Genomic DNA, 21,285 nt, shown 5'->3' with positions numbered 1-21,285 from the left:
CATAAGAAATGTTCTTTTGAATAAAACTGTCCTCAATAGGCTATTATAGTCTACTTATCCTACTTACTCTTATGAAGCTGTGTTGCTCAGTCCTCTTCATCCAGTAATAATAAAATAGGAACCAAAATAACACCCTGTGTTCTCACTAGTTCGGCTACTCCCATAAGATTGTTGTCTATAAGTCCAACACCAAGCAGCTCAGTGAGTGTCAGAGAGATTAGTGTAATATGTCAGCCTTTGTATACGGATCTGAAACTTTGCTCAAGGGCACGACACGTCTGCAGGAGAAAGGGTTACTGTCACGGATGAATCCAACTGTAGAGCAGCCAAACTACTAATAGGCCCATGTTCACAAACATCAGGGGCGTGGTGGCATCTGTTGTTGACGCCCCCCCCCCCCCCCCCCCCCCCCTCACCGGATCCGACAGGAGGACACACGCCCAGCTGACAGGAGCATTAAGTGTTACGTGCAAGGAGCAGCTTTCTAATCCGTGATCTTTTGGATCATTCCTCCACAGGGTTCAGTCCTGTCCGTGGTTTTAGCCGCAGTTTCACACAGGCTGCGCACTATTTTGCGCGCTCATACTTGAACATCTGTCAGTTGAGTTTTTTCCTATTATTTGGTTTGGTTTAAATAGCATAATGCTAAATGATGTTTATGGTTTGGTCAGTGAGGAGCGCAGCTGTTCACGGGATTAAAAGCCAGAGTCTTTTCGCAGCTCTTGGAGCAAACACTTTTATTCTCCTGAGAAACTTTGACCTGTTTTCCTACTGCTGACGCTGCGATGGAGAGTGATCTGAGACCCAGGCTCTGTTACCTGTCTAAAGGAGATCGTGGCTATGGCTTTCACCTGCACGGGGAGCGGAATAAAGGAGGACAGTTCATCCGCAAAGTGGAGCCGGGCTCCTCGGCGGAACTGGCCGGGCTGCGACCAGGAGACCGGGTGGTGGAGGTGAACGGCGAGAATGTGGAGAAAGAAACTCACCTTGAAGTGCGTAATGTATCTATAAATCTTTCTTTAAAAACCACAGATGTGTGCTGATGTGGCAGAGAGAGGATCCAGGTATATTGGCACTGACAGACAATGACTCCTATACCTGTTACAACACGGGGGAGGAGGGGGCGACTAATAGGCCGATGTGTAATGGGAATCGGGGATATCTTATGTGCAGCTTGGTCATTATTCACTAAATGACAGCACAATAATGTCTTCATTCTCTGTCCCTGCCCTGCTCCTGTCTCCAGGTGGTGAGTCGTATCTGTGGAGCGTCTCTCCGCACCAGGCTGCTGGTGGTGGACAGAGACACGGATAGTTACCTCCGCAGCCGTGGACTGGCCTGCACCGAGGATCTGGCCATTGAGATGGGAAACCTCTGCCCGCTCCTGCCCCGCGCACCCACCTCCTCCTCTTTTCTTATTCCCAGAGAGAATTCGTCCCTGTCCCTCAAACAAAACCACATCCAATCACTTCAACTTACTGCTGCAGATTCAAGCACAGCCGCTGATACAGAGGTAAGAGACAGAGACTCTTCGTGGTCTCCTTAGCAGGAGAAGTAGGTTTTTGGGCGTTTGTGGGTTTTCTGTAGAGCTTATATTAGAGAAAAGGGAGGGAAGAGTCCTAGTTCTGAAGTGATGATGGTACCAGACCCACACAAATCTCAAGTGCACTGAGGAGGAGAGACGAGAACAAAGAAATTAATTGAAGCCGCATCAGAGGTTAAATAAATACCCAAGTCAAATAAAAATGGACAGTCACTGTTTGGTGGGCTTATTATTTTAGTTGTTTTTGGCTTCACACAAAAAAACACTGCACTCCTTCCTGTTCCTGTCAAAAATCAGCCTGTAGAGTCTATTGTAGTGCTTGGCCTATAGACATCATATTAGGATGAAAATACAACTCTTTTTTTGTGGGCTCAGAACATTTTACAAACATACATTCAGCGTGGATAGGAGCTATGGTAATAGGGTATGTCATGTCAGCAGTTTTACAGCTTTATTAATGGGGGTCTGTGGGGTCCACCGATTTGACAGGTGGAGGTGTGCTCAATTTGCATTCAATGTGCCCTCAAAACTCTTTCCCCGATTCTGTAGAGAGTCAGATGAAACAGGAATTTCATTAAAAAGGTAAAACTGTTTTAAAATCTCAATTCAATTCAATTCAGTTTTATTTGTATAGCGCCAAATCACAGTACAAATCATCTCAAGGCACTTTACAAAAACTAAAAACCCAACAAATCCCTTATGAGCAGCACTTGGTGACAGTGGAGAAGAAAAACTCCCTTTAACGGAAGAAACCTCCAGATGAACCAGGCTCTCAGACGTCTTATTTTGACAGTCGGCTCTGTTGATGACTGTACTTAGATCTTTGTAGCCAACAGGGACCAATTGTCCAACAATTTTATCACTGCTTGACTTTAATTCAGGTGGGTTTGGGTGTCTGCTGGAAGAACAAAATGTACCAAGCAGACATGAGAGGTATCAGATTTCAAGCTATATATTTTTACATAGGTGTTGTAATATGTTTGTTTAGCTTATTTTGGGCTACATGATCCCACATTCTCCTGCTGCGTGACCTAGAACACCTTCGACCTTACAGCTAAAAATGGGATCAAGTATAGACAGAAATATCCTTTGGTATGCTCGCAAAGCTTTGTTACTGTACACAAAATACACACAAACCCATGCAAGTTTATAAGCCAAAGTATGATGCAACAAAAAAAAAAATTCCACAAGGGCTCCAAAAAAAGGAACCCAGGATCCTCAGGACCAGTGGCTTGTGTCAGAGTGTCCTCTGTTTAGCCAAAAGCAGCATAAATACAGGCTCAAACATGGCTGGCTATTGCAACTGTCTTTCCCAGTCTTGGTAACGCAGATAAAACATCATATGCAATAACAGCAGCACCATACAACATAGTGCAGGCCATTACATCATCGGCAACTGTGGCTCCAAATATGAGCTGATCACCTAATGTTAATTACATGTTAATTACTGTTGTTTTTGTTATTGTAACTGGAGTAAATGGGGAAACATAGGGTCCTAGGTTTTTACACCAAAGCATTGTATACTTACTAACATTGATCAGTTATTAAATTACATCACCCATTTGTAGGCATTTTCAGTGAGTGACTACTAATCTGCCATGATTAAGTAGCCATTATGCCATATTAATTCCAGGCCAACACACACACACACACACACACACACAGTTAAAATGTTTCTCATCTCACTTCTTGTTCCATTCACATTATTATACATGTAAATACAGATGTGGTTTCATTGTTGCATGGTGTTATGGCAGCAGACACCCATATACTGTATTCTTACATAAACACTGTCTTGGTTTATTCACACACTTCATTCTCATACACACACAGAAATAAAACACTTTCGCTTTCCTTTCCAAATAAGACTTGTTCTCACATTCATAACATTAATGTTTTGTTCTTCCTGTTATATCTGTGTTATCTGTAAACTGGTGTAAGAAAATGTAACAGAGACTTTGAAACTATAAGAACTATAAGTTGACTGATGTGGTAAATACAGTAAACAGGCCAACAACATAAACAGACATCTTTAAAACCAGTACCAAACATGGTGACCTGTTGCCACAGCGACCTGACTTGCCACCATAGCAATCTGCTGCCAAGATGTTCTGTTCCATTACTGCGATCTGAGACTCCAGCTGACAGATAATGACAGACTCTGATACACTGAAAAACATGTTATCATTCATACACAACACCATAGACTCTTTCACCATCTGTGTATATTTCAAATCTTACTTGATGCAACAGAAAGAACAGAGAGATCTCAGCAGTGTCACCAGCCAGTCACGCTGCCTGGGCCTGGCAAGAACAACAAACACAAACAAACCCACACACACACAGTACAGCATATACCTGGTAGTAGAAGTACAAGTTCATTCAAGCAGATAAGTGTGTCAACTTTTGTCTTTGATCAACAGGTTCAGGTTTGTCTTAATGTCTCTCAGCAAGATCCACTTAGCTTGATCTGCTCAGCCCTGACACCACTGGTTTATCCCAGCAACCACTTTCTCCTGATTGACTCATCATACCACCTCATGAATATACAAGTGGATATTTTCCAACATAAACACTTGTTGGTTAAACTTACGTGTCTTTGCACATTTCACATTTTCAAATACATGTGACACATTTAGATTATATATGTTTTTTCCATTATGATAAAAGCAGCCAATGGTTTTCATTCATTTCCATTGGATGTGAAAATCTAATCTTAATATTATAGAGAGCATCTGATTACTAGCTTATGTAATATCTGATTTTTCATCTTAGGCTTTATTGTTTTAATTCCCATATAGCTGCAGATGGAGGTTCTTCCCCGACTGTGTCATCTGGTGAAGGGGATTAATGGCTACGGCTTCAACCTGCACAATGATAAGACAAAGGGTGGACAGTTTGTTCAGTCTGTGGAACCTGGCTCAGCTGCAGAGAGTGCGGATGTCCGGCCTGGAGATAGATTAATAGAGGTACAGTACAACCAAAGCGCAAACACCTTAAAAGCATCCCATCATTAGATGTACAAATTTAGGAAATGGATAGCAAAAACAACAGTACCACTGGTGAGTTTTACCTCGAAGTTCTTAAAAGGGTGTTGTACGCTGTAGAGTTTGTAAAACTCCTTTAGGCAAATTTATGATCACAATAAATTTAACTGACACACTAAAATTTTATAAAGTTGTGCTTCAAATTTCAGGCTGATGTTTCAAACAGACATACTTAAATAGATATGTTTAAAACTAAACTAAAAACATTAACCTCATAGAGTCCTACATACAACCTGCATCATGTGAGACAAAATACAATAAGGGGATAATAACATAAACGTGAAATTCAAGATTTATGAGGGAACACAGAGCCCTGAGTACAACAATAAAATATATTTCTATATACATATTATCAAATTTAACAGGCTGAAGGAAACAATTTATGCAAAAATATACAAATATCAAAAAAGAACATGATATATTTCCTTGTTAGATGACACTAAACAACAGTAGGCTATGCTTCTTTTTGTTTGATCATCATCTACCGTATGTCTTTAACTGGTTATACTGTAGGTGTGGCAGAATAAATATAAAGTGTCATAACTCTTAAATGTTTTATCTGGTTCCAACCAAACTGCCTTGCACAGAGTAGGGAAGCAGATGAGAAAGTACAAATTCATACAGTTTTAACAATATGGGAGCTACAGTAAAAAAAAAAAATCCCATACTTACTGTATAGGCAGAGAATGAACTGGGAATTATTACTACATGCTTAAAAGATTCCACCATATGGCCATTGATATACCTTGAAATGTGAACAGTTAACAATATGTGATGAGCCAAAGAGTTGGTGCGAATTCCCCCATGGAAGCTTCATATACAGATGATGCTTAACCTATTACATGGCCCCAAAGACAGCCATGCTGATATAAATCTTCAAGACCGCCCAACAAGCATCACCATCCCCCACCCTAGCCTATCATAAAATGCACTTCCAGTGATTTCCTAGGCACAACTACAGTACTGGGGCATAAATGCAGACCACCCGGCTGGCTAAGGCCCAGAAGGCTCCAGCATCCCAGAACCTCTCCCTCATCAACCTGCACCCACACCCCCAACACACTCCTTGATCAGCCACATAATCAATATCAAACCACAGCTAGTCCATGACAAATACTAACTAATCCCCACGTTAGCAGCATGATGCCTTATCCACCAGACACTTCAAATAACCCATCAAATCTTCATCTGCCCCCTTTTGTAGGCAACCGGTGCTCACTCTGCATACATGAACCAGTTAACTTTCATCTCTAACCCACTACTACCTCCTATCTACGCAAAACTGGTAGCCTGCCTCACACACCAAACATCTGATAAAAACCTAGTCCTCATGATCAAATGTAACTCTGTTTAACACATATAATCCCAACATGAGTTGCAGATTACAATTCAATCCCATCTACTTGTTCTACACTTACCTGTTTTTGCCCAGTCACAAAGATTTTCTACCGGAGCCGCTCACTGGAGTTGACTGCACTATCAGCCATGTTTTTCACTTTAGGCCCCGCCCTCTTATACCTAACTCACTTAACACAAAAAAATTACTTTCCAACAAACCCTCTGCATCCAACCTCCACTAGGGCAGATGTTAACTTTCCAGCTGAAGTACTCTACCTCCATAGCCTGCCTCCATGTAAATCTAAGCATTTTCCTCTCGTAGGCTACACTCTTCTACCACCACATATTTGCAGTTACAAACACACTTCTGCGTTTGACAGTTCTTACATATTTAGGAGACTGATGATTTCATTCTGTTTGTGATGTCTGTTATGATTAAAGAGGTATTCATTTAAATAGAGATAATATTTTTGAATATTCATCTATGGTAAAGAGCATAGAATCATCAAAACCTGAAATGCTATACATGTTAAAGTGAAACTGGTGCTCCATGAAGAAGTGGTCAGCATATTGAAATGTGCTGTCTTTCATCCTCATTCACTTTACTCCACTGCATCTTTTTTGTCTAATGTCTCATTTTTCCCCATCTCAGGTGAACGGAGTGAACATAGAGGGCCGGAGGCATTCAGCGGTGGTGACCCAGATTAGAGCAGGAGGGAACAAAGTGCAGCTCCTAGTGGTTGATCACGAGACGGATGAGCTATTACAAAGACAGGGAATCACACTCACCACTAACAATGCCAAAGGTCACACATTGCACATACATATAGGTACACACAGCTCCTTCGTGCCAGCATTTTAAATCTTGTGTCTTCTGTTTTTTGTATCACAGAGGACTTTGAGGAAGAATCAGCCTCAGAAAGCATGTCATCCAAGCATTTTCCCAACACTGAACTCCCCACTGGAAAACCTTCAACCATAAATGTCACAGTGACAGACTCTCCAGATGCTGTCAGGTCTCCAGAATACCAGGACAATGGTAGCTCAGCATCCCTGTCCTCCAGAAGTTCAACAACCCAGTCAGATAGCAGCTCAGACTTCAGTATCCAGGTAGAAATGATGAAAGAAGACAAAATAACAAAGAGCAAATGAGAAGATAATTAGTATGCACATTAAACATGCATGTTTGTGTGTATTGTAGGCCCCTGATGAGTATGACAGGCGTGTTTCCAATCCTTCCGTGGACAGTGGTCTACGTCTGAGTCCTACAGCTGCTCAGGCTAAACAAAAGGCCCTTGCTTGTCACAGCAGGAAGAGAGCACCCCATATGGACTGGAGCAAGAAACAAAAGATCTTCAGCAACTTCTGACTGCAGAATGCAAAGGAAAAAGAGAAACACAAAGACAGCACAGGACAATAAATAATCCTGTGATTCTTTACTGTTTGTATTGTAACCTTAAATACCTCCATCTTGTAGTCACAATAGTAATATGAAAAGCAAAAGATAGAAAAGAATAATATGAGCAAAAGACGTTAGTAATCTTATTACATTTCTTCATTGTAAAGCATCTAATTATATTTCCTAGATGCCTACTTTACAGTATCTATAGGGGTAAACAGTGTTATCAAATCAATCAATCAAACAAGGTTATCCGTGACTGGTAAACAATGTATTGAGAGGCTTGTCAATGCACACTGTTTCTCTTCATTAAATCAAAGTCATTTCTGAGCCTGTGTCCATGATATTCTTAGCACATTCTGACTTTGGGCTGTATTTGCTCTCGAAAAAGCATTTCTGTTTTACCTTCTATAGATTTTTGTGTCATCTCTTTTAATCTTACAATGAGCTGGTGTCTAACTTATATACAGGCTATAAACTGTCAGTTTCATATAGCACATACCATTAAAGTTATGAAATATATGATGCTGGACCTCACCTCAGTGATTCTCGGTGATTTATGAAAAGGGAAATATTTAAAAGACATGATTAGACTGATTACAGTGAAGAACTGTAGAGCTCCTGGTCATGTCTTTCTTTTAAGGAATTATCCCCATGTGAGTTGAAACACCTCACAATGAACAAAAAAGTGTAAAGTGCCAGAATAGGACATCTGTTATCAATACACAGTAAATAATAAATAAGTGAGCATTCTTTTAGAGCTCACCTAATGTTTGAGCTCATATTAACTATATAACCTGTCATTGGCCTTGTAGGATCCGGATGTGTCAACAGATCACAATGAGACCTCTAATTTAACTCAGTTTAACCATGAGCCCCAGTTATTTTTCTAAAGCTACATTGTGTTATCTGACAAAAGACATCAAACTGGCAACTCTAACACCCAGCCTTCAGCATGCATGACATGATTTATTTCAAGAATCCACAATCCAGCTGGATTTTCTGTAGTTTTTACACACATAAACTATAAATCATACAAAGCACTAAAAAGCATTTTATTTCCATCCCCAAGTTCAAAAAGGGAACATGACTGGCGAAAGTAACCCACAGAAAAACAAAACTACCCAAAGTCTTTCTGCCAAACTGCAATAATGTCAAGCTCTTTATTATATAAACAGAATTTTGGGGGAAAAAAAACATTCCTCCTCTATCTCCCTCAATCTGTCCTTTGTTCCCATCTTTTTTATACCTGTGTATCACCCCTCCTTTTTCCTTTCTCATGAACCTGTACTCATGAACCTGTCACTGGAGCAGACTAATACAGTACCATCCAAAAGAAAATGTAGCTGTTCTTAAAGATACAAAAACCATTCATGAAACATCAGTTAGAAATTAACACGCATCCTGTAGAAGTAGAAACAGACCAGGGTTCAGATTGTCTTGTATTTGAACTTATCAGTGATTGGGTTTGATTAACTGGTGGTTACAGTTTAGGTCAAATCAATTAAGTGCCAACATTTTGTTAATTTCCAAATATGGACCTGGAGGAAAAAAAACTGACATAATATGAATAAAAAATGAAGATCCCTGTAGTCAATTTTGCTGGCAAACATATTTCATGATTACTCCTAAAAAGCCCTACAGTGCCTATACTTTGACATCATCATGATGTACTTATTAATTACTGAGATAGCAGCTTTCTGTACTCTTTCACTTTTAAATTTCAGTCAGACTATTGCTCTTTGGCAGTGTCCTAGCTCTTATTCTTTTAATTCTTCTCTGCTCTCCTCTCATTGTGAACTGAGGTGGCATGTTGGTGTGTAAAGGGTGGTCATATTACTTTGATATATATGTAAAACATACACCACTGCGCACACACACACACACACACACACACAGAGTGACAACAGACACAAAGCATGCACACAAATTAGGTTAGGGCAGGTTAAATACCCTTCCAAACAAAAAATACTTGCACCCTCACTGTGCACACACCTTAAGAACAGCATCTAACTATCCAAAACATGCTCATAGGTCAAAAAGGTTCTCATGCGCACCTACTCATGCTCATGCCTACTCACACGTGTACGCACACATACACACACCTCAGCAATATGGCAAGGTTAGTCATTGTAAAAGTGCGGATTAGTCGCAGTTTCACAAAGGTGTTTTTATTTGCCATTTAGTATTGGGATATTTTTGCCAGTCAAAGACACGTAATTTCACAGTGCAACACAGTATGACAAACACTGACATTAGGGTCAAGACATATCATATGGGTGAGGTTAAAAAAAAAAGTCCATACAAAAAAGAAAAGGTCAAATAAAAAGTGCAAAAAAACAAAAAAAAACAACAAAAAAAACTTGTCACTGAAAATAGCATTATTTCAAACATTTTTTGCGTTAATTGTGCGAATTTAAGTTCACTATAGAAACAAAACTCATCAATAGCAGCAAAAAAAAATGGACCAGTTTTAAAACATTATAAAGATCACAATGACACTGCCAATCACTGTTTTACTAAAGATATCAATATGGCATCAAATGGATATCAGTATGAATGTAGACATAAACACATACACACTTTATCTTGCACACACGCACGAATACACACAAACACTTGGTCACAGTTAACAGGTGCCAAGGACATTGCGGTGGGAGTCAAGTTTTAGCTCGGTACCATATCAAAAACAATACATAGTTCACACACTGTTAACACAGAATGCCGAAGGAAGGATTTACAAACTGCACATGCATGCGCGCACGCACACACACACACATATACACACAAAACCTGAAAGAGACAACTAAGGATGTGATTTTCCTTTCTACAGTTCCCTCCCCCACTGATGAGAAAACAAAATGTGTTAGCCCTAATTCTCCCTTCCTAGAGGAATGGTTTCTGTGAAGCCACGAGGAAAGACACTTGCTCTTATATAATTTTTTTTTTGTTCAGGTAGAAAATGTGACAGGAATATGTCTGATAGATGGATAGCTATGAAGCAGCACTGGTAAAATAACGGTAGGAAACGCAGATGCAGATAGTGAGATCTTACAGTTAAGAGGAATTCAGTAACTACAGATGAAGTAATTCATATTGAATCCTAGTCCCCAGAAAAGAAAGATATCACCCAGAAAATGAACAGAGTTTAGACACCTGTCTGTCCCTAACTACATGCATTAGGTCTCAAAAAGTCTAAATAATAGTGCCGCCCACAGTCGGTTCCATGTACTGCATGTACAGCATGTGCAAGTGTGTGAGTCTGTGTATGTTGGTCTGTCTGTCAGTCAAGCTATCCATTACTCTTAAGTTTTAAGAATCCCATTAAAATCTCTAATGTCCCTGTGCTCCCAGCCAAGTAACAGACCTTTCTCTAGCTCTTTTTCCCTATTATTGATTTCCCTCCCTCTTTCCCTGACCTCTCTCTGTGCCTCCATTTCCCTGCGTCTCTCCAACTCTACTCCATGTCCTTCTCTCTGTCCTTCTCTATCTGTCCCTACCAGTTAGTTTTTCTGTGTCGGGTCCCTGCCTAGTTAATCTAGAGGTGTCCCCCTGTCCCTCCCTCCCACCCGCCCACCCTCCCTCTATGGACAAACACATAGGGCGTGGGGGCCGTCCGTCAGGGGGAGCGGCCAATAGCGTCCCTCTCCCTCCCCCCAGATCAGGGCAGTGCAATACACAGATGGATGAGTTTCCCATTCACCCTCCTCCTGCTGGCTCACCTAGGAGGACAGATATAGACACAAAGAAGTTAATTTCAACATAATCCATCCTCCATATAACTATGATTTGACTTTATATAGTGATGTGTGTGAGGTTACCTTTAGGGTGGGTGTAGAGAGTCTAAACGCCATAGCAGGCTGCCAATCTCTCCTTCAACAGGGGGGGGAACTGCTCTGAGAACTGCTGCCAGTTCTCCTCTCCAACCTGCTCCTTAAAACCGTGCAGGATCTGTGCAAAAAGGCAGAAAAAAAGTTTATTTCAGGCACATCATCAGAATCTCAATGCTGCACTGACCAGAGCTTGGCTAACCAAGCCTGCATTGGTACCTTTTGCTTCGTTCAGGTTTTCATTTTAAAAAAAATTCATAGATGCCACAAAAGCCACAATTCATTTATATAGAAATAGTATGAATATATGCATCTGTGGTTTTGCAGTGTCTCTCAGCCTGCTCTAGTTTTAGCTTAAAGCTTATATGTACATTAACTAAGATTTGACATAATTTCTAAACAATCAAGAGAAAATGGGACATCATGTCTCACAGCTACACTACATCCCCTCCATGACATTTAGCTCCTCTCCTGTTATTCCAGTTTGTCTAAACTGTGCTGTACAAATACATTCCATAAATTAGCTCCACCTGCCAGTGAGCACAGGCTGTAAGAAGCATTTTTCAAATCATGTAGTCATTCTGAACTAGTCAGCCAGGGTCAGACTGAACCATCACCTTGTAGAACATGTCCCTCAGGTCATCTTTAGGATTCACCCAAGATGCCACCGCGTCACAGAAGAAGATGAAGTCCTGAAGAAACACATAAGTAGTATTGAGGAGGCTCAGAAATCAAAAGGTGTCAGGATCAAACCCTAAATCAGATTTCTGTTTTACGGTGTCTCACCTGCACCACACCTCCTGGGTTCACACCAATCATCATGCAAATCCCACGAAAGGCAGAGTCTTTCTCTTCATTGTCTCGGATGTTTCGCAGAGACGTACACCTGCCACGTAAAACTGACCAATCAACAGCTGGAAAAGGTAACGCTGTCACAACTCTTGTATGGTCTATGAGAACATTTTTAGAAATCTACTTAAATGAAAACAAAGAGCTAGAACCAATTTCAAATAGCAAAATAAATGGTAACATCCAAATTGCCATTATCCTACAGCATAGGACCTTTGTCTTTTTTTTCTATGTCTGGGAAAACTCTCACACTTCCTCATTTCCTTCTCACTTCCTGCTGATTCCAGTCAATTCAAGAATTTTTTTACAGATTGTCGATACTGCAGCCTCTGTATGGCTGTGATTGTGTTCTGTGATGTGGAAAAACTATGAGAGGCAGAGCGCCTGTGCTGAGTGTGTGGTATATAAAGCAACTGCCAATGCAGACAGCATATGTGCACATTATAAGTGCACTATAAAGGTGATACTGTGTAGAATGAAAGACAGAGAAAGAGATTTAAATGTCTCTCACCAAGGTCGGATAAACTGTGGCAGCATGGGAGCCACCTCCTGAGGGCACACGTAGCCCAGTCGACCAATGGTGATTGCTGGAAGTGGATAGAGATGAGTCAGGACTGCATTTAGAAGAGTGTGTGTACAGTATTGTGACCCTAACTGCAGTCATTTCTCCCACACCAACCAATAAATACCATTTTCACTGGAATTTGCACTAAACTGTCAGTCTTAATTATTATATCTGTCAAATTCCCTTTGAAAAACAAGTATAAGAATATGTATTTACCAGTATTCTCCAGCAGGGTCTTAGGGGTGTTGGGTCGATTAATAATCTCAACCAGCTGGTTCAGCACCATAGCAATGTATGGCTGCATCTCCACTCCTGGCAGAGCAAAAAGTAATGTAAGACACATATATCAATATATTGTGTTCCATATTCCACAGCACAAGCACAGAACAGTGTTACATAAAAATAGATTTGCTGCCACTCACCCATCTGCATGCAGATCTCTCCTATGGCCCAAGTGGCATTGTTGCAGACAGAGATGAACTCTGGGTTCAGGTTTGTCCCGAGAATTGGCATGAATTCAGCTAAAGGACACACACAAAAATGTCACCATTACATTAGAAACACAAAAAGGAGGATGATGGGACATTTTGGAGGGGGGTGGGGGGCATGATGAGATAATTACCAATACATGGCTTCACATGAGGGAAGCAAGCCTTGGTTAAGTCACCAAGTAGAGCAAATGAACTCTGTCTTACTTCAGGCATCGTATCCTGGGACAAAAGAGACAGAAAGACAAAGACAAATGTGAACATACACCATCAACACACCTAAACCTATGGCTCTTCTTCTTACTCAGTTAACGTTGGGCCAATAAAATCAGCTGACTGACTGTGCAGACAAGTAGTGCATTTCCTGTGGCTCTTTCACAATAAATGCAACTGTGAGTTGCAAATACAAATAGAACTGAACAAAAAACCTTCTATTAATGAGATAAAATAAAGTCATATGTGCAGATGATGTTAATCTAGTATAGGAATGATGAACCCTGCCATGATCAACAGAAAGTTCAACACAAAAATGTAAATCTACTGAAAGTCTTTTGCTGAAGAAAACATCAGATTAGAAACCATTGTAAGACAAATGAGACATACAAACACAGGCTCTCCTCACCTGCATGCACTGGAAAAGTAGAGTCATGATATTACTGCGAGCCACAAGCGTGTCCACATGACCCCCAAGTCCCTCAGCCAGGCCACTTAAAAGATCCAGAGCCACGATCATGAAATCCTTGTCGGGTGCTTCGTACTGGTCTGGCTGCTGACTGTACATCTGAGACACACAAGCAGAGCATGTCATTTATGTAAATAATTTATGTAAATCAGCATCAAGTGCATTTTAATCAAGTCCATTGAGTACACAAACTCCACAGTGACTTGGTGTTTAACACTCACCATAGCCTGAGCCAGTGTTTTCTGAACTAGGGTGACGCAGCGCTGGTAAACAGGCTCGCAGTATGGGAGGAAGCCGCTTTGCAATGCCGTGGCAACAGATGACAAACACTCGAGGAGAGGGAAGAGGTCTTTGTCTTCATCCTTCAGCTCATTCCACTTGGCTATAAGTGGAGGCATCAGCTTCTGTATGTACTCCTAAAAACACATTGTGAATTTTGGTTATGATTTCTCATACCATTACTAAAATGATCCACACAACACATACAAAACATGCTATGTAAAGGTGTGTGTCTCTGTGTGTGTGTGTGTGTGTGTTTGAGGCTCACAGGCTGGTTGAGATGGTGTCCCACAGAATCTGCCAGTGTTCCTATGGCATCATAAAGGATGAGCAGGTTCTTGTGCTGATACTTTCCAAAAGCAAAAACCAGTGTGTCCAGGATGAAGCTCAGATAAGGCACCAGCTCTGTACATGCCTCCTCCTCCAGGGTGGCAAATGCACTTTAGAAATGATGAGATGGGTAAGGAAGAAATAGAGTTTCAGCATGAAGTGAGAGAACACGGGACAGATCGAAATATGGAAAATGTAAGGCCTGTACCTGCATGCTGCCTCCTGCACCCTCTTATTGCCATCCAGGATACGTTTCAGCAGTTCAGTCATGAGGGGTTTGAGGTGAGCGTCAGGGGGCTGGCTGACCACCCAGTGGGCATAGCGGCTGAGGGTCCAGCAAGCAATGGAGCGGACCAGGGCCTTCTTATCACATAAACACTGGATGAGGTGGGGGATGAGCTCTGGCAAGTAAGGTACCATGCCTTGCATACAGCCTGAAAGGATAAAAAGATATCATATACTGGGCAGGTCTCGAGTTCATATTACAGCATCTCTGAAGTCATTCTGGAGTAGCTTTACTTTAAAGTTTGCTGCATATTTTTCTGTAGCTCTAGCCCATACGTCCAATCTGGTTTCATTAATTGGACTCCAACATTGCTAGAACATTGATTAGAGGTTGACATAATCACCTACACTATGATTGTTTTGATTAATGTTTCAATATGGACCAGAACATTACAATGATTTGTTTGTTATTAGTTAATAAAGATTGTGTTTGTTCATATTTGTAACTAAGCTGAGGTTTTAACTATATTTAAAGAAAGACTTAGACACAGATGTAGATCAATCCACAGAGTTCCTGTACTTTCCGCTCCACTATAAACTGTATTTCAATAGCAAATCTGTGCTGTGCCTTACCCTCAGCGATAGCCCCCAGGACCAGAATGCCAGACTCCTTGATGACCCAGTCAGGGTGGAAAAGCAGGCCCTTGAGCAGGGGTAGGAGATGGGGAAGCAACTCCTCACGAAACACGTTGGCAAGAACATCCAGTGCCGCGGCTGAACACTTCCCTGCAGGGGTGAAAACCACCATCAGCATTAGATAAACCTGACACAGTAATCACGCTGTGTGTAAAAACTGGCACAACACAGCACTAGGTAATACAACTACGCACATAATACAAAACAACAGTGAGTATCGGAGACTCAGGTTATGATTGAAAAAAAAAAAAAGACTCTGAGGCTGAGGAATCTAACAGTGCATTCATACATACAGAGGCAAAGTATGTGTAGCTCTAGGGTTGTACTGTGCTGAGCACATAATTTACATCTTCTGCTCCAAAGCCTTTTGAATCCATATGTTTGAATGAGCCACATTAGTGTAAAAACTGGCCAGAGGGTGATTACTACATGTCTGTGACTTACGTAGGTTCCAGTCAGACAGCGTATCATCATCGTCGTCTTCGTCTTCATCAATATCTTCCCCCTCCTCTCCCTCCCCTCCTTCGTGCTGCAAAGTGACAGTGCGGGACTTGTGGAAGCGAGGTTTGATGTCTTGCTCGCTGTCTGGAATTGTCTCATCCTCTTCGACATCGCCCTGGCGGACAGAGAGGAAGATGAATGTGGAATGGACACAGGCAAACAGCAAATGACAAGAAGAGAAGGCAGAGTGTTTGTTTAAAGAGCTGGGAACATTTGATTTGCCCAGGACTGGCTGACCTTTAGAAGAATAATGTCAATCTCAGAGTATTTCATCCCATTCACCAAGATTGGGATCAGTCTGAAAGAAGAGACCGACAACCACATTAGCACTCAGTTGAAATTATCTTCTCATCACCTTAACCAAGTTCAGTGACTTGCTGACATATAAGCACTTACTGGACCAAGTGTCCAGAGAGGGCTTCTTTACAGATGGGCTGTTCAGCCAGAGTCAGCCAGAACTCACAGGCCTCCAGTGCAACGTTCTCATCTGGGTCCTGGGTCCGCTGCAGCATGTACTGATAAACAAGTGGTGACAAGAATAATGAGGGAAGGAAACCCAAACGCTGTCTGTCTATGGTAGTAGGTTAGATTAAGCCACACCCTCACCTGGATGATGCTGTGCATGTGTGGGATGAGGCGGTCAATGCGGACTTCCAGCAGCATGACGAGAGCCCTGCACACGTTCTTCCGCACTTCACTGTCCTCATCACCAGCCAGTGCAAAGAGACTCTGGGTAGTAAAGAGACAAGGAATGGGAGAAAGGGGATAGGTGGCAGAGAAAACATTAAGTTTTGTTAAAAGTTAGCAACTTCTGTTCTGCTTTGCCATATTCACATTAAAAAAGATCCCAAGGACAATATTAAACTGCCAGAAAACACTCAAACCATTGATGAGACGTTTGAAATGACAGAAGCCTCGCCAAAACAAGATCTTGAAAACATTCACCTCAATGAACGTATCAATATTGTCCATCAGAGCCTGAGCTCGACCAATGATGAACTGGTTCACGCACGCTATAGCATGGGACCTAAGAAAAAGACAAACAACTGCAGATTTTAACAATGAAGGCTGACAAGGAAAGGCAAATTGCTGGTGGAGCCAGATCCACACAGAAACCACCAGTGTTTCACTAACCTGATCTTAGGGCTGCAGTGTTTAAAAAACTGGAGGAATTTAGGGATCATGATGTTGAGAGGTCTGTTCAGAGCATCACTATCCAGCAACTCAGATGAATCCTCACAGATCTTCTGCAGAGCTCCAAATGAACCCTAAAAGATAAAAAATCATCAAGAGTGTTGACAGATCAAAATAAACAGATACAAATCAGATTATAACATTAATGTTACAAAAGCTGTGTGTGGGTCCAGGTATAGAAGCCTGACCTCGCAGGTGTTATAGTCCTCCGAGTTTAGCAGATTACAGAGCTGAGGCAACAGTTCCGGCCAGGTCTGCAGCTCTCCCTTAGAGGCTATGGTCGTGATCAGGATACCTTTACGAAAGAAAATAAGTAAGTAAAAATAAGCAACACTATTGAGTAACTCAACATCATATTCAATAATTTTCAAATAATCAGTCAAATACAGCAATGACTCCCACACAGCCACATTACCTGCAAAAACTCAACCACCTACAAAGTATTCTGACTCATGCCAGCTAGGAAACGCAAACTACAAAAGCTTTTTCTTTCGACCACTTGCTGTGTCTCACTCAAACACCCACCGATTGTAGCTCTGATAAGCGGCGAAGGGTCTCCGATGTTGTTGAGGCATTCTCGCTTGATGAAGTCAGCCACATTGGGAGGGAAGTTTTGATAGTGAGCCTTGACATTATTCTTCAGTATCAGTCCACTCAGAGAGCGAGTGGGCTCATCTGGAATAGAAGGGCAGCAGAGATGAATTAATATTCAAAAAAGGGAAGGAGGTTAGGTACAAAAATATTTGCTAAGGACCAGCAAATATCAACTGTTTTTAAGTAAATGAAGGTTATTCAGCAAGCAGTCTTCTTGTTTTTATGTGCACATACATACCCTCGGATTTGAGGCTTGTGAGGACAAAGATGAGATAGTTGTTGAAATCTGGAAACTGATTAAGTTGCTCCAGTTTCTGTAGGCTCTGTTAAGGGATTCAACCATCCAATCCATATATAAAATCTACAAAGTCTCATCACACACATTGTGTTTTATTCAGGTAGTGTAAATGAAAGCTGCCAAACACACATGCTTGATGCAAATTGCACGAAAACACACCCATTCCATTTTCGTTGTCATTCAGAGTCTCAATTTCTGATGGAGGAAGTAAAATCTTGAGCCACATTCTCTCACCCACACTATCAAACATACACACACACACACACACGCAGACAGACAAACAGATAAACAGATGTGAGGATACTTCTTGCACAGCTCTCTGTGTTGCTGTGTCTGGGGACTGGGAGTCCTTAAGGAGCTGAAGCACTTGCTGCAGACCCTGCTCATCTGGCTGCCACTCCATCCTATAACACGCACACACACACAACACACACTACCTGTTTATAAAGCATGTACTGCTCATATCGGTGTTTACATCCAGACAATCCCGCTTCTAACCTCAACACACCCTAAATTACAACTCCAGTCATGTGGTAGTAACGTAACCGGCTCAGTAACGAACACACCCCGCAAGCTGCCGTTACAAACAATGTGTCCCATAACTGCTGACCTCATATCGAGCTGATTCATGATTATAGACTAAATGCATTCATTAGAAATATTTGACTCCAATGTAACAAAACGCTGCACTAATGTTTACGGACGTTTTTTGGTTTCTGGCTATCTGGAAGTTATAAATATGTCCCTCCTAGGTCGCCCCTTGGTGTTGCACGAATAAAGGAGTAAGACCAAGAGCATGAATCGAGAGCTGACCAGTCTCTCCCACATGAGGCCCATACGGCACAGACGCTAATGTCTGGCTCATTTAGTTAGCATGCTAGTTAGCGCCGCTATGATACTTAGCTAGCCCCTCTCAGATTCTCACCCACAAAAACTGCACATCGCTATCTTACATTAAATATCACGCCAGCAGTTTGCGCTGTTAAAGTCATGTATGCGATCAAATCAAGCAACACGGCGCAAATGGAGTGCATTAGTATTCATAACAGAGCAAATCAACCCCCGGCAGCTACCAGTAGCTTGGCTAGCTAGCATCGTCCTGAAAGTACCGCGAAGACTTTACCTGCTCACTCCGGTGTGGTAGATCTATATTTCTATAGATAGTAGTGCAGTTACGCTGTAATAACTAACATTAAATAAAATATGACGGCGATCTGTGTAACTAAATACAAACTTATGTTCTCAGTAGATCTGTGTGGTTGCTATGCTAGCTGGTTTGTGACAGAGATTGCATGCCGTGCAATCAAGCCGGGTGATCGGTTTGATCACATTCGGCTTCCGTACTGGACGGAGTGTTGGGCAGTCAGGCTCCAGGGAGTTAAACAAGTGTTAGTTTGCCCTAATCTGATGGTTTGCTGGTCTGTTGGAAGTATTAAGTACACCGTGTAATCAATATATCTGTGTTGCAAACTTTTAATTCTGTGAACAGGCATGGTTTGTGTGAGCTGCAGATGTTATAGCATTAAACAAATAAATAACTGATCTACCTATACACGAAAGCTGAAATACCATTGTGAACTGATAGCATTATAACAAAATACAACAGAATACAACTGTGATGCTTGTTAAGCCAAAATGACACTGTCTCATTGTGATAGTTCAGCTTTGGTGGAAGTGGAGCTAAACACCTTGAACATCTATAAATCAACAACAAAACATCATTGTAAGCCTATTTTGAAGGTCTGTTTTGCTTGATTTCAGTGCTGCTCTGTTTATATATAAGGTGCACTCCTGTAGAAACCAGATGTAACTAACAGAATATCAAGGCACACCATGTACTCAGTCTCACCACTTCCTTCATTTCGTAATCTGAAATGTTTCTAAAATAACGTGTTGGGAAAGAAGAAGTATTCTAAGAGCCTGAAATATTATTTTACTATGATTGAGATGAGATTAAATACATTTATTTTTCCCTGAACTGAAAAAATATTTTGCAACTAAAACAGAAACATTCATAACAACTACACTAATCTTCATTAAATATATGTATCAATCTGTGTTAATCACAATAAACACATTTTGAACACATCCACTTTCCTATTTTGATAGTTCACGCTTGGATGGGGAGTTTAGTGGGCTGTGTAATTTGAAGTGCTTGAAGTGTGAAAAAAAAATAAGGAATCACATACAACAACAGCAAAAGCAACAACAACTCTTCATTAGGAGATTATGTATCTTTAAGAAAGTAGGTCATGTTTAGCACAGAGAGCTGATTTCACTCTTGCTACAGCCCCACTTGCAACAGGCATTCGATAGTCCAACCACTACATCCCGTCCTTTTCTATCTGCACTCCGTAGAGCCTCCAACACTTCCTCTGAGATTGGCGAACGAGCTGAGCGGCTAAATCCAACAGGCACAGATGCCACATCCAGAGTTTGATCTTTCCATGTCTGGGACTCTGCAGAAAATTGTTCACTGCTAAGTTGAGGAATGGGATTTGTGTTCCATGGGTCAAAGTCCTCTTCTCCAATAAGAGCTGATAAAAAGGAAGTGTCAGTCTATTAATATTACATTTTGGTCCAGGATAGTGTATAGTTTCACACACACAGACTTACCTGAATTTCCTATGCTTCTCCTCCAGCGAGAACCACCACAAGTAAAGATGACAGCTCGTATGAATTCCCTTCCACACAATTTGACCCCATAGAAAGTGGGGTGGTTGTCAATGGGGCGCACCCTGTCTACCAGGGCCACCAATAAACCCAGGGTCAAGAGTGCTGCCTTCCACATGGTGAGAGTTTAAAGACTGGAAATTGCTTCAGGTGTCTGTATAGTTTATGTTTCTTTCAGAGCAGGTCCCCAGCTTATATAGGCTTTAGCATCTGAGAGAAGGACCTCAGCTCACCTCCACTCTTCGCCATGTCCAGAGATAAGACCAGAGACCTTTAGGTACAACAATGCATCCAAAGAAAAATAAAAGTTATGATTGAGTAGTGAATGAATTCAGAGGTGATGTCAGCAAAGCTCCTGACTATCTAATCACCTGTGACCTTTTAGTGGCCTTTCTGTCTCTTACATCAGTAGGTTTGTGCTGTGTGTCAGAGGACTATCTGCTCTGCTGGCACTGGATCAGAGATCACTATCCATTCACACCAAGGTGAACTAGGGGGTATGTATGCGCTACAAGTGACACATCATATATACACAGTTCATAGAGATTTCTGAAGGCAGTGTCTGCAGTGACACAAATCAGATGTGAACTCCTGAATGTTGTAGAATCTGAATTATTTGTATGATAATACAGAGGGCTGAGAGATAAGCGACGGTAGAAACACTTTTCAATGAATGAAGTGACATTCCGTCATTTTCAGCCTATCGGCCTGACATTTTCTGTAATCAAAAAAGTAACATTAGAAGTGAGAATTC

General features: G+C 41.4%; 3 protein-coding genes across 4 annotated transcripts; 1 reads left to right on the top strand and 2 right to left on the bottom strand.

Annotated features, from left to right (window-relative positions):
* Window positions 1-465: 465 nt before the first annotated feature.
* Window positions 466-7,657, top strand: nherf2 (NHERF family PDZ scaffold protein 2). The gene is made up of 6 exons (XM_026302440.1): window positions 466-992; window positions 1,247-1,513; window positions 4,345-4,512; window positions 6,581-6,734; window positions 6,821-7,038; window positions 7,130-7,657. Exons 1-6 carry the CDS (start codon window positions 786-788, stop codon window positions 7,295-7,297), a joined length of 1,182 nt encoding a protein of 393 aa, XP_026158225.1. The 5' UTR covers window positions 466-785; the 3' UTR covers window positions 7,298-7,657.
* Window positions 7,658-10,908: 3,251 nt separating this feature from the next.
* tnpo2b (transportin 2b) lies at window positions 10,909-19,171 on the bottom strand. 2 transcript variants are annotated; one of them, XM_026304296.1, is made up of 24 exons: window positions 18,982-19,171; window positions 18,163-18,262; window positions 17,799-17,874; window positions 17,492-17,641; window positions 17,155-17,261; window positions 16,907-17,040; window positions 16,718-16,799; window positions 16,379-16,501; window positions 16,169-16,287; window positions 16,010-16,070; window positions 15,716-15,887; window positions 15,209-15,361; window positions 14,559-14,784; window positions 14,289-14,460; window positions 13,963-14,157; window positions 13,682-13,840; window positions 13,194-13,287; window positions 12,994-13,092; window positions 12,788-12,883; window positions 12,518-12,593; window positions 11,944-12,043; window positions 11,775-11,849; window positions 11,149-11,278; window positions 10,909-11,049 (listed from the first exon to the last, which is right to left on the bottom strand). In XM_026304296.1, exons 2-23 carry the CDS (start codon window positions 18,259-18,261, stop codon window positions 11,171-11,173), a joined length of 2,676 nt encoding a protein of 891 aa, XP_026160081.1. In that variant the 5' UTR covers window position 18,262; window positions 18,982-19,171; the 3' UTR covers window positions 10,909-11,049; window positions 11,149-11,170. The 2 variants fall into 2 exon arrangements, with proteins under 2 accessions (XP_026160081.1, XP_026160082.1); XM_026304297.1 differs by having other exon boundaries at window positions 13,194-13,281.
* Window positions 19,172-20,114: 943 nt separating this feature from the next.
* On the bottom strand, window positions 20,115-20,649 carry rln3b (relaxin 3b). The gene is made up of 2 exons (XM_026303951.1): window positions 20,475-20,649; window positions 20,115-20,395 (listed from the first exon to the last, which is right to left on the bottom strand). The coding sequence occupies exons 1-2, from the start codon at window positions 20,647-20,649 to the stop codon at window positions 20,115-20,117; spliced, it is 456 nt and encodes a 151-aa protein (XP_026159736.1).
* Between the last annotated feature and the right edge of the window lie 636 nt (window positions 20,650-21,285).

Source organism: Mastacembelus armatus, chromosome 1 (assembly GCF_900324485.2).
Source record: "Mastacembelus armatus chromosome 1, fMasArm1.2, whole genome shotgun sequence".
Classification (NCBI taxonomy): Eukaryota; Metazoa; Chordata; class Actinopteri; order Synbranchiformes; family Mastacembelidae; genus Mastacembelus; species Mastacembelus armatus.
Note: the sequence above shows the minus strand (reverse complement) of the source record. Positions and strands in the feature narration are given on the sequence as shown.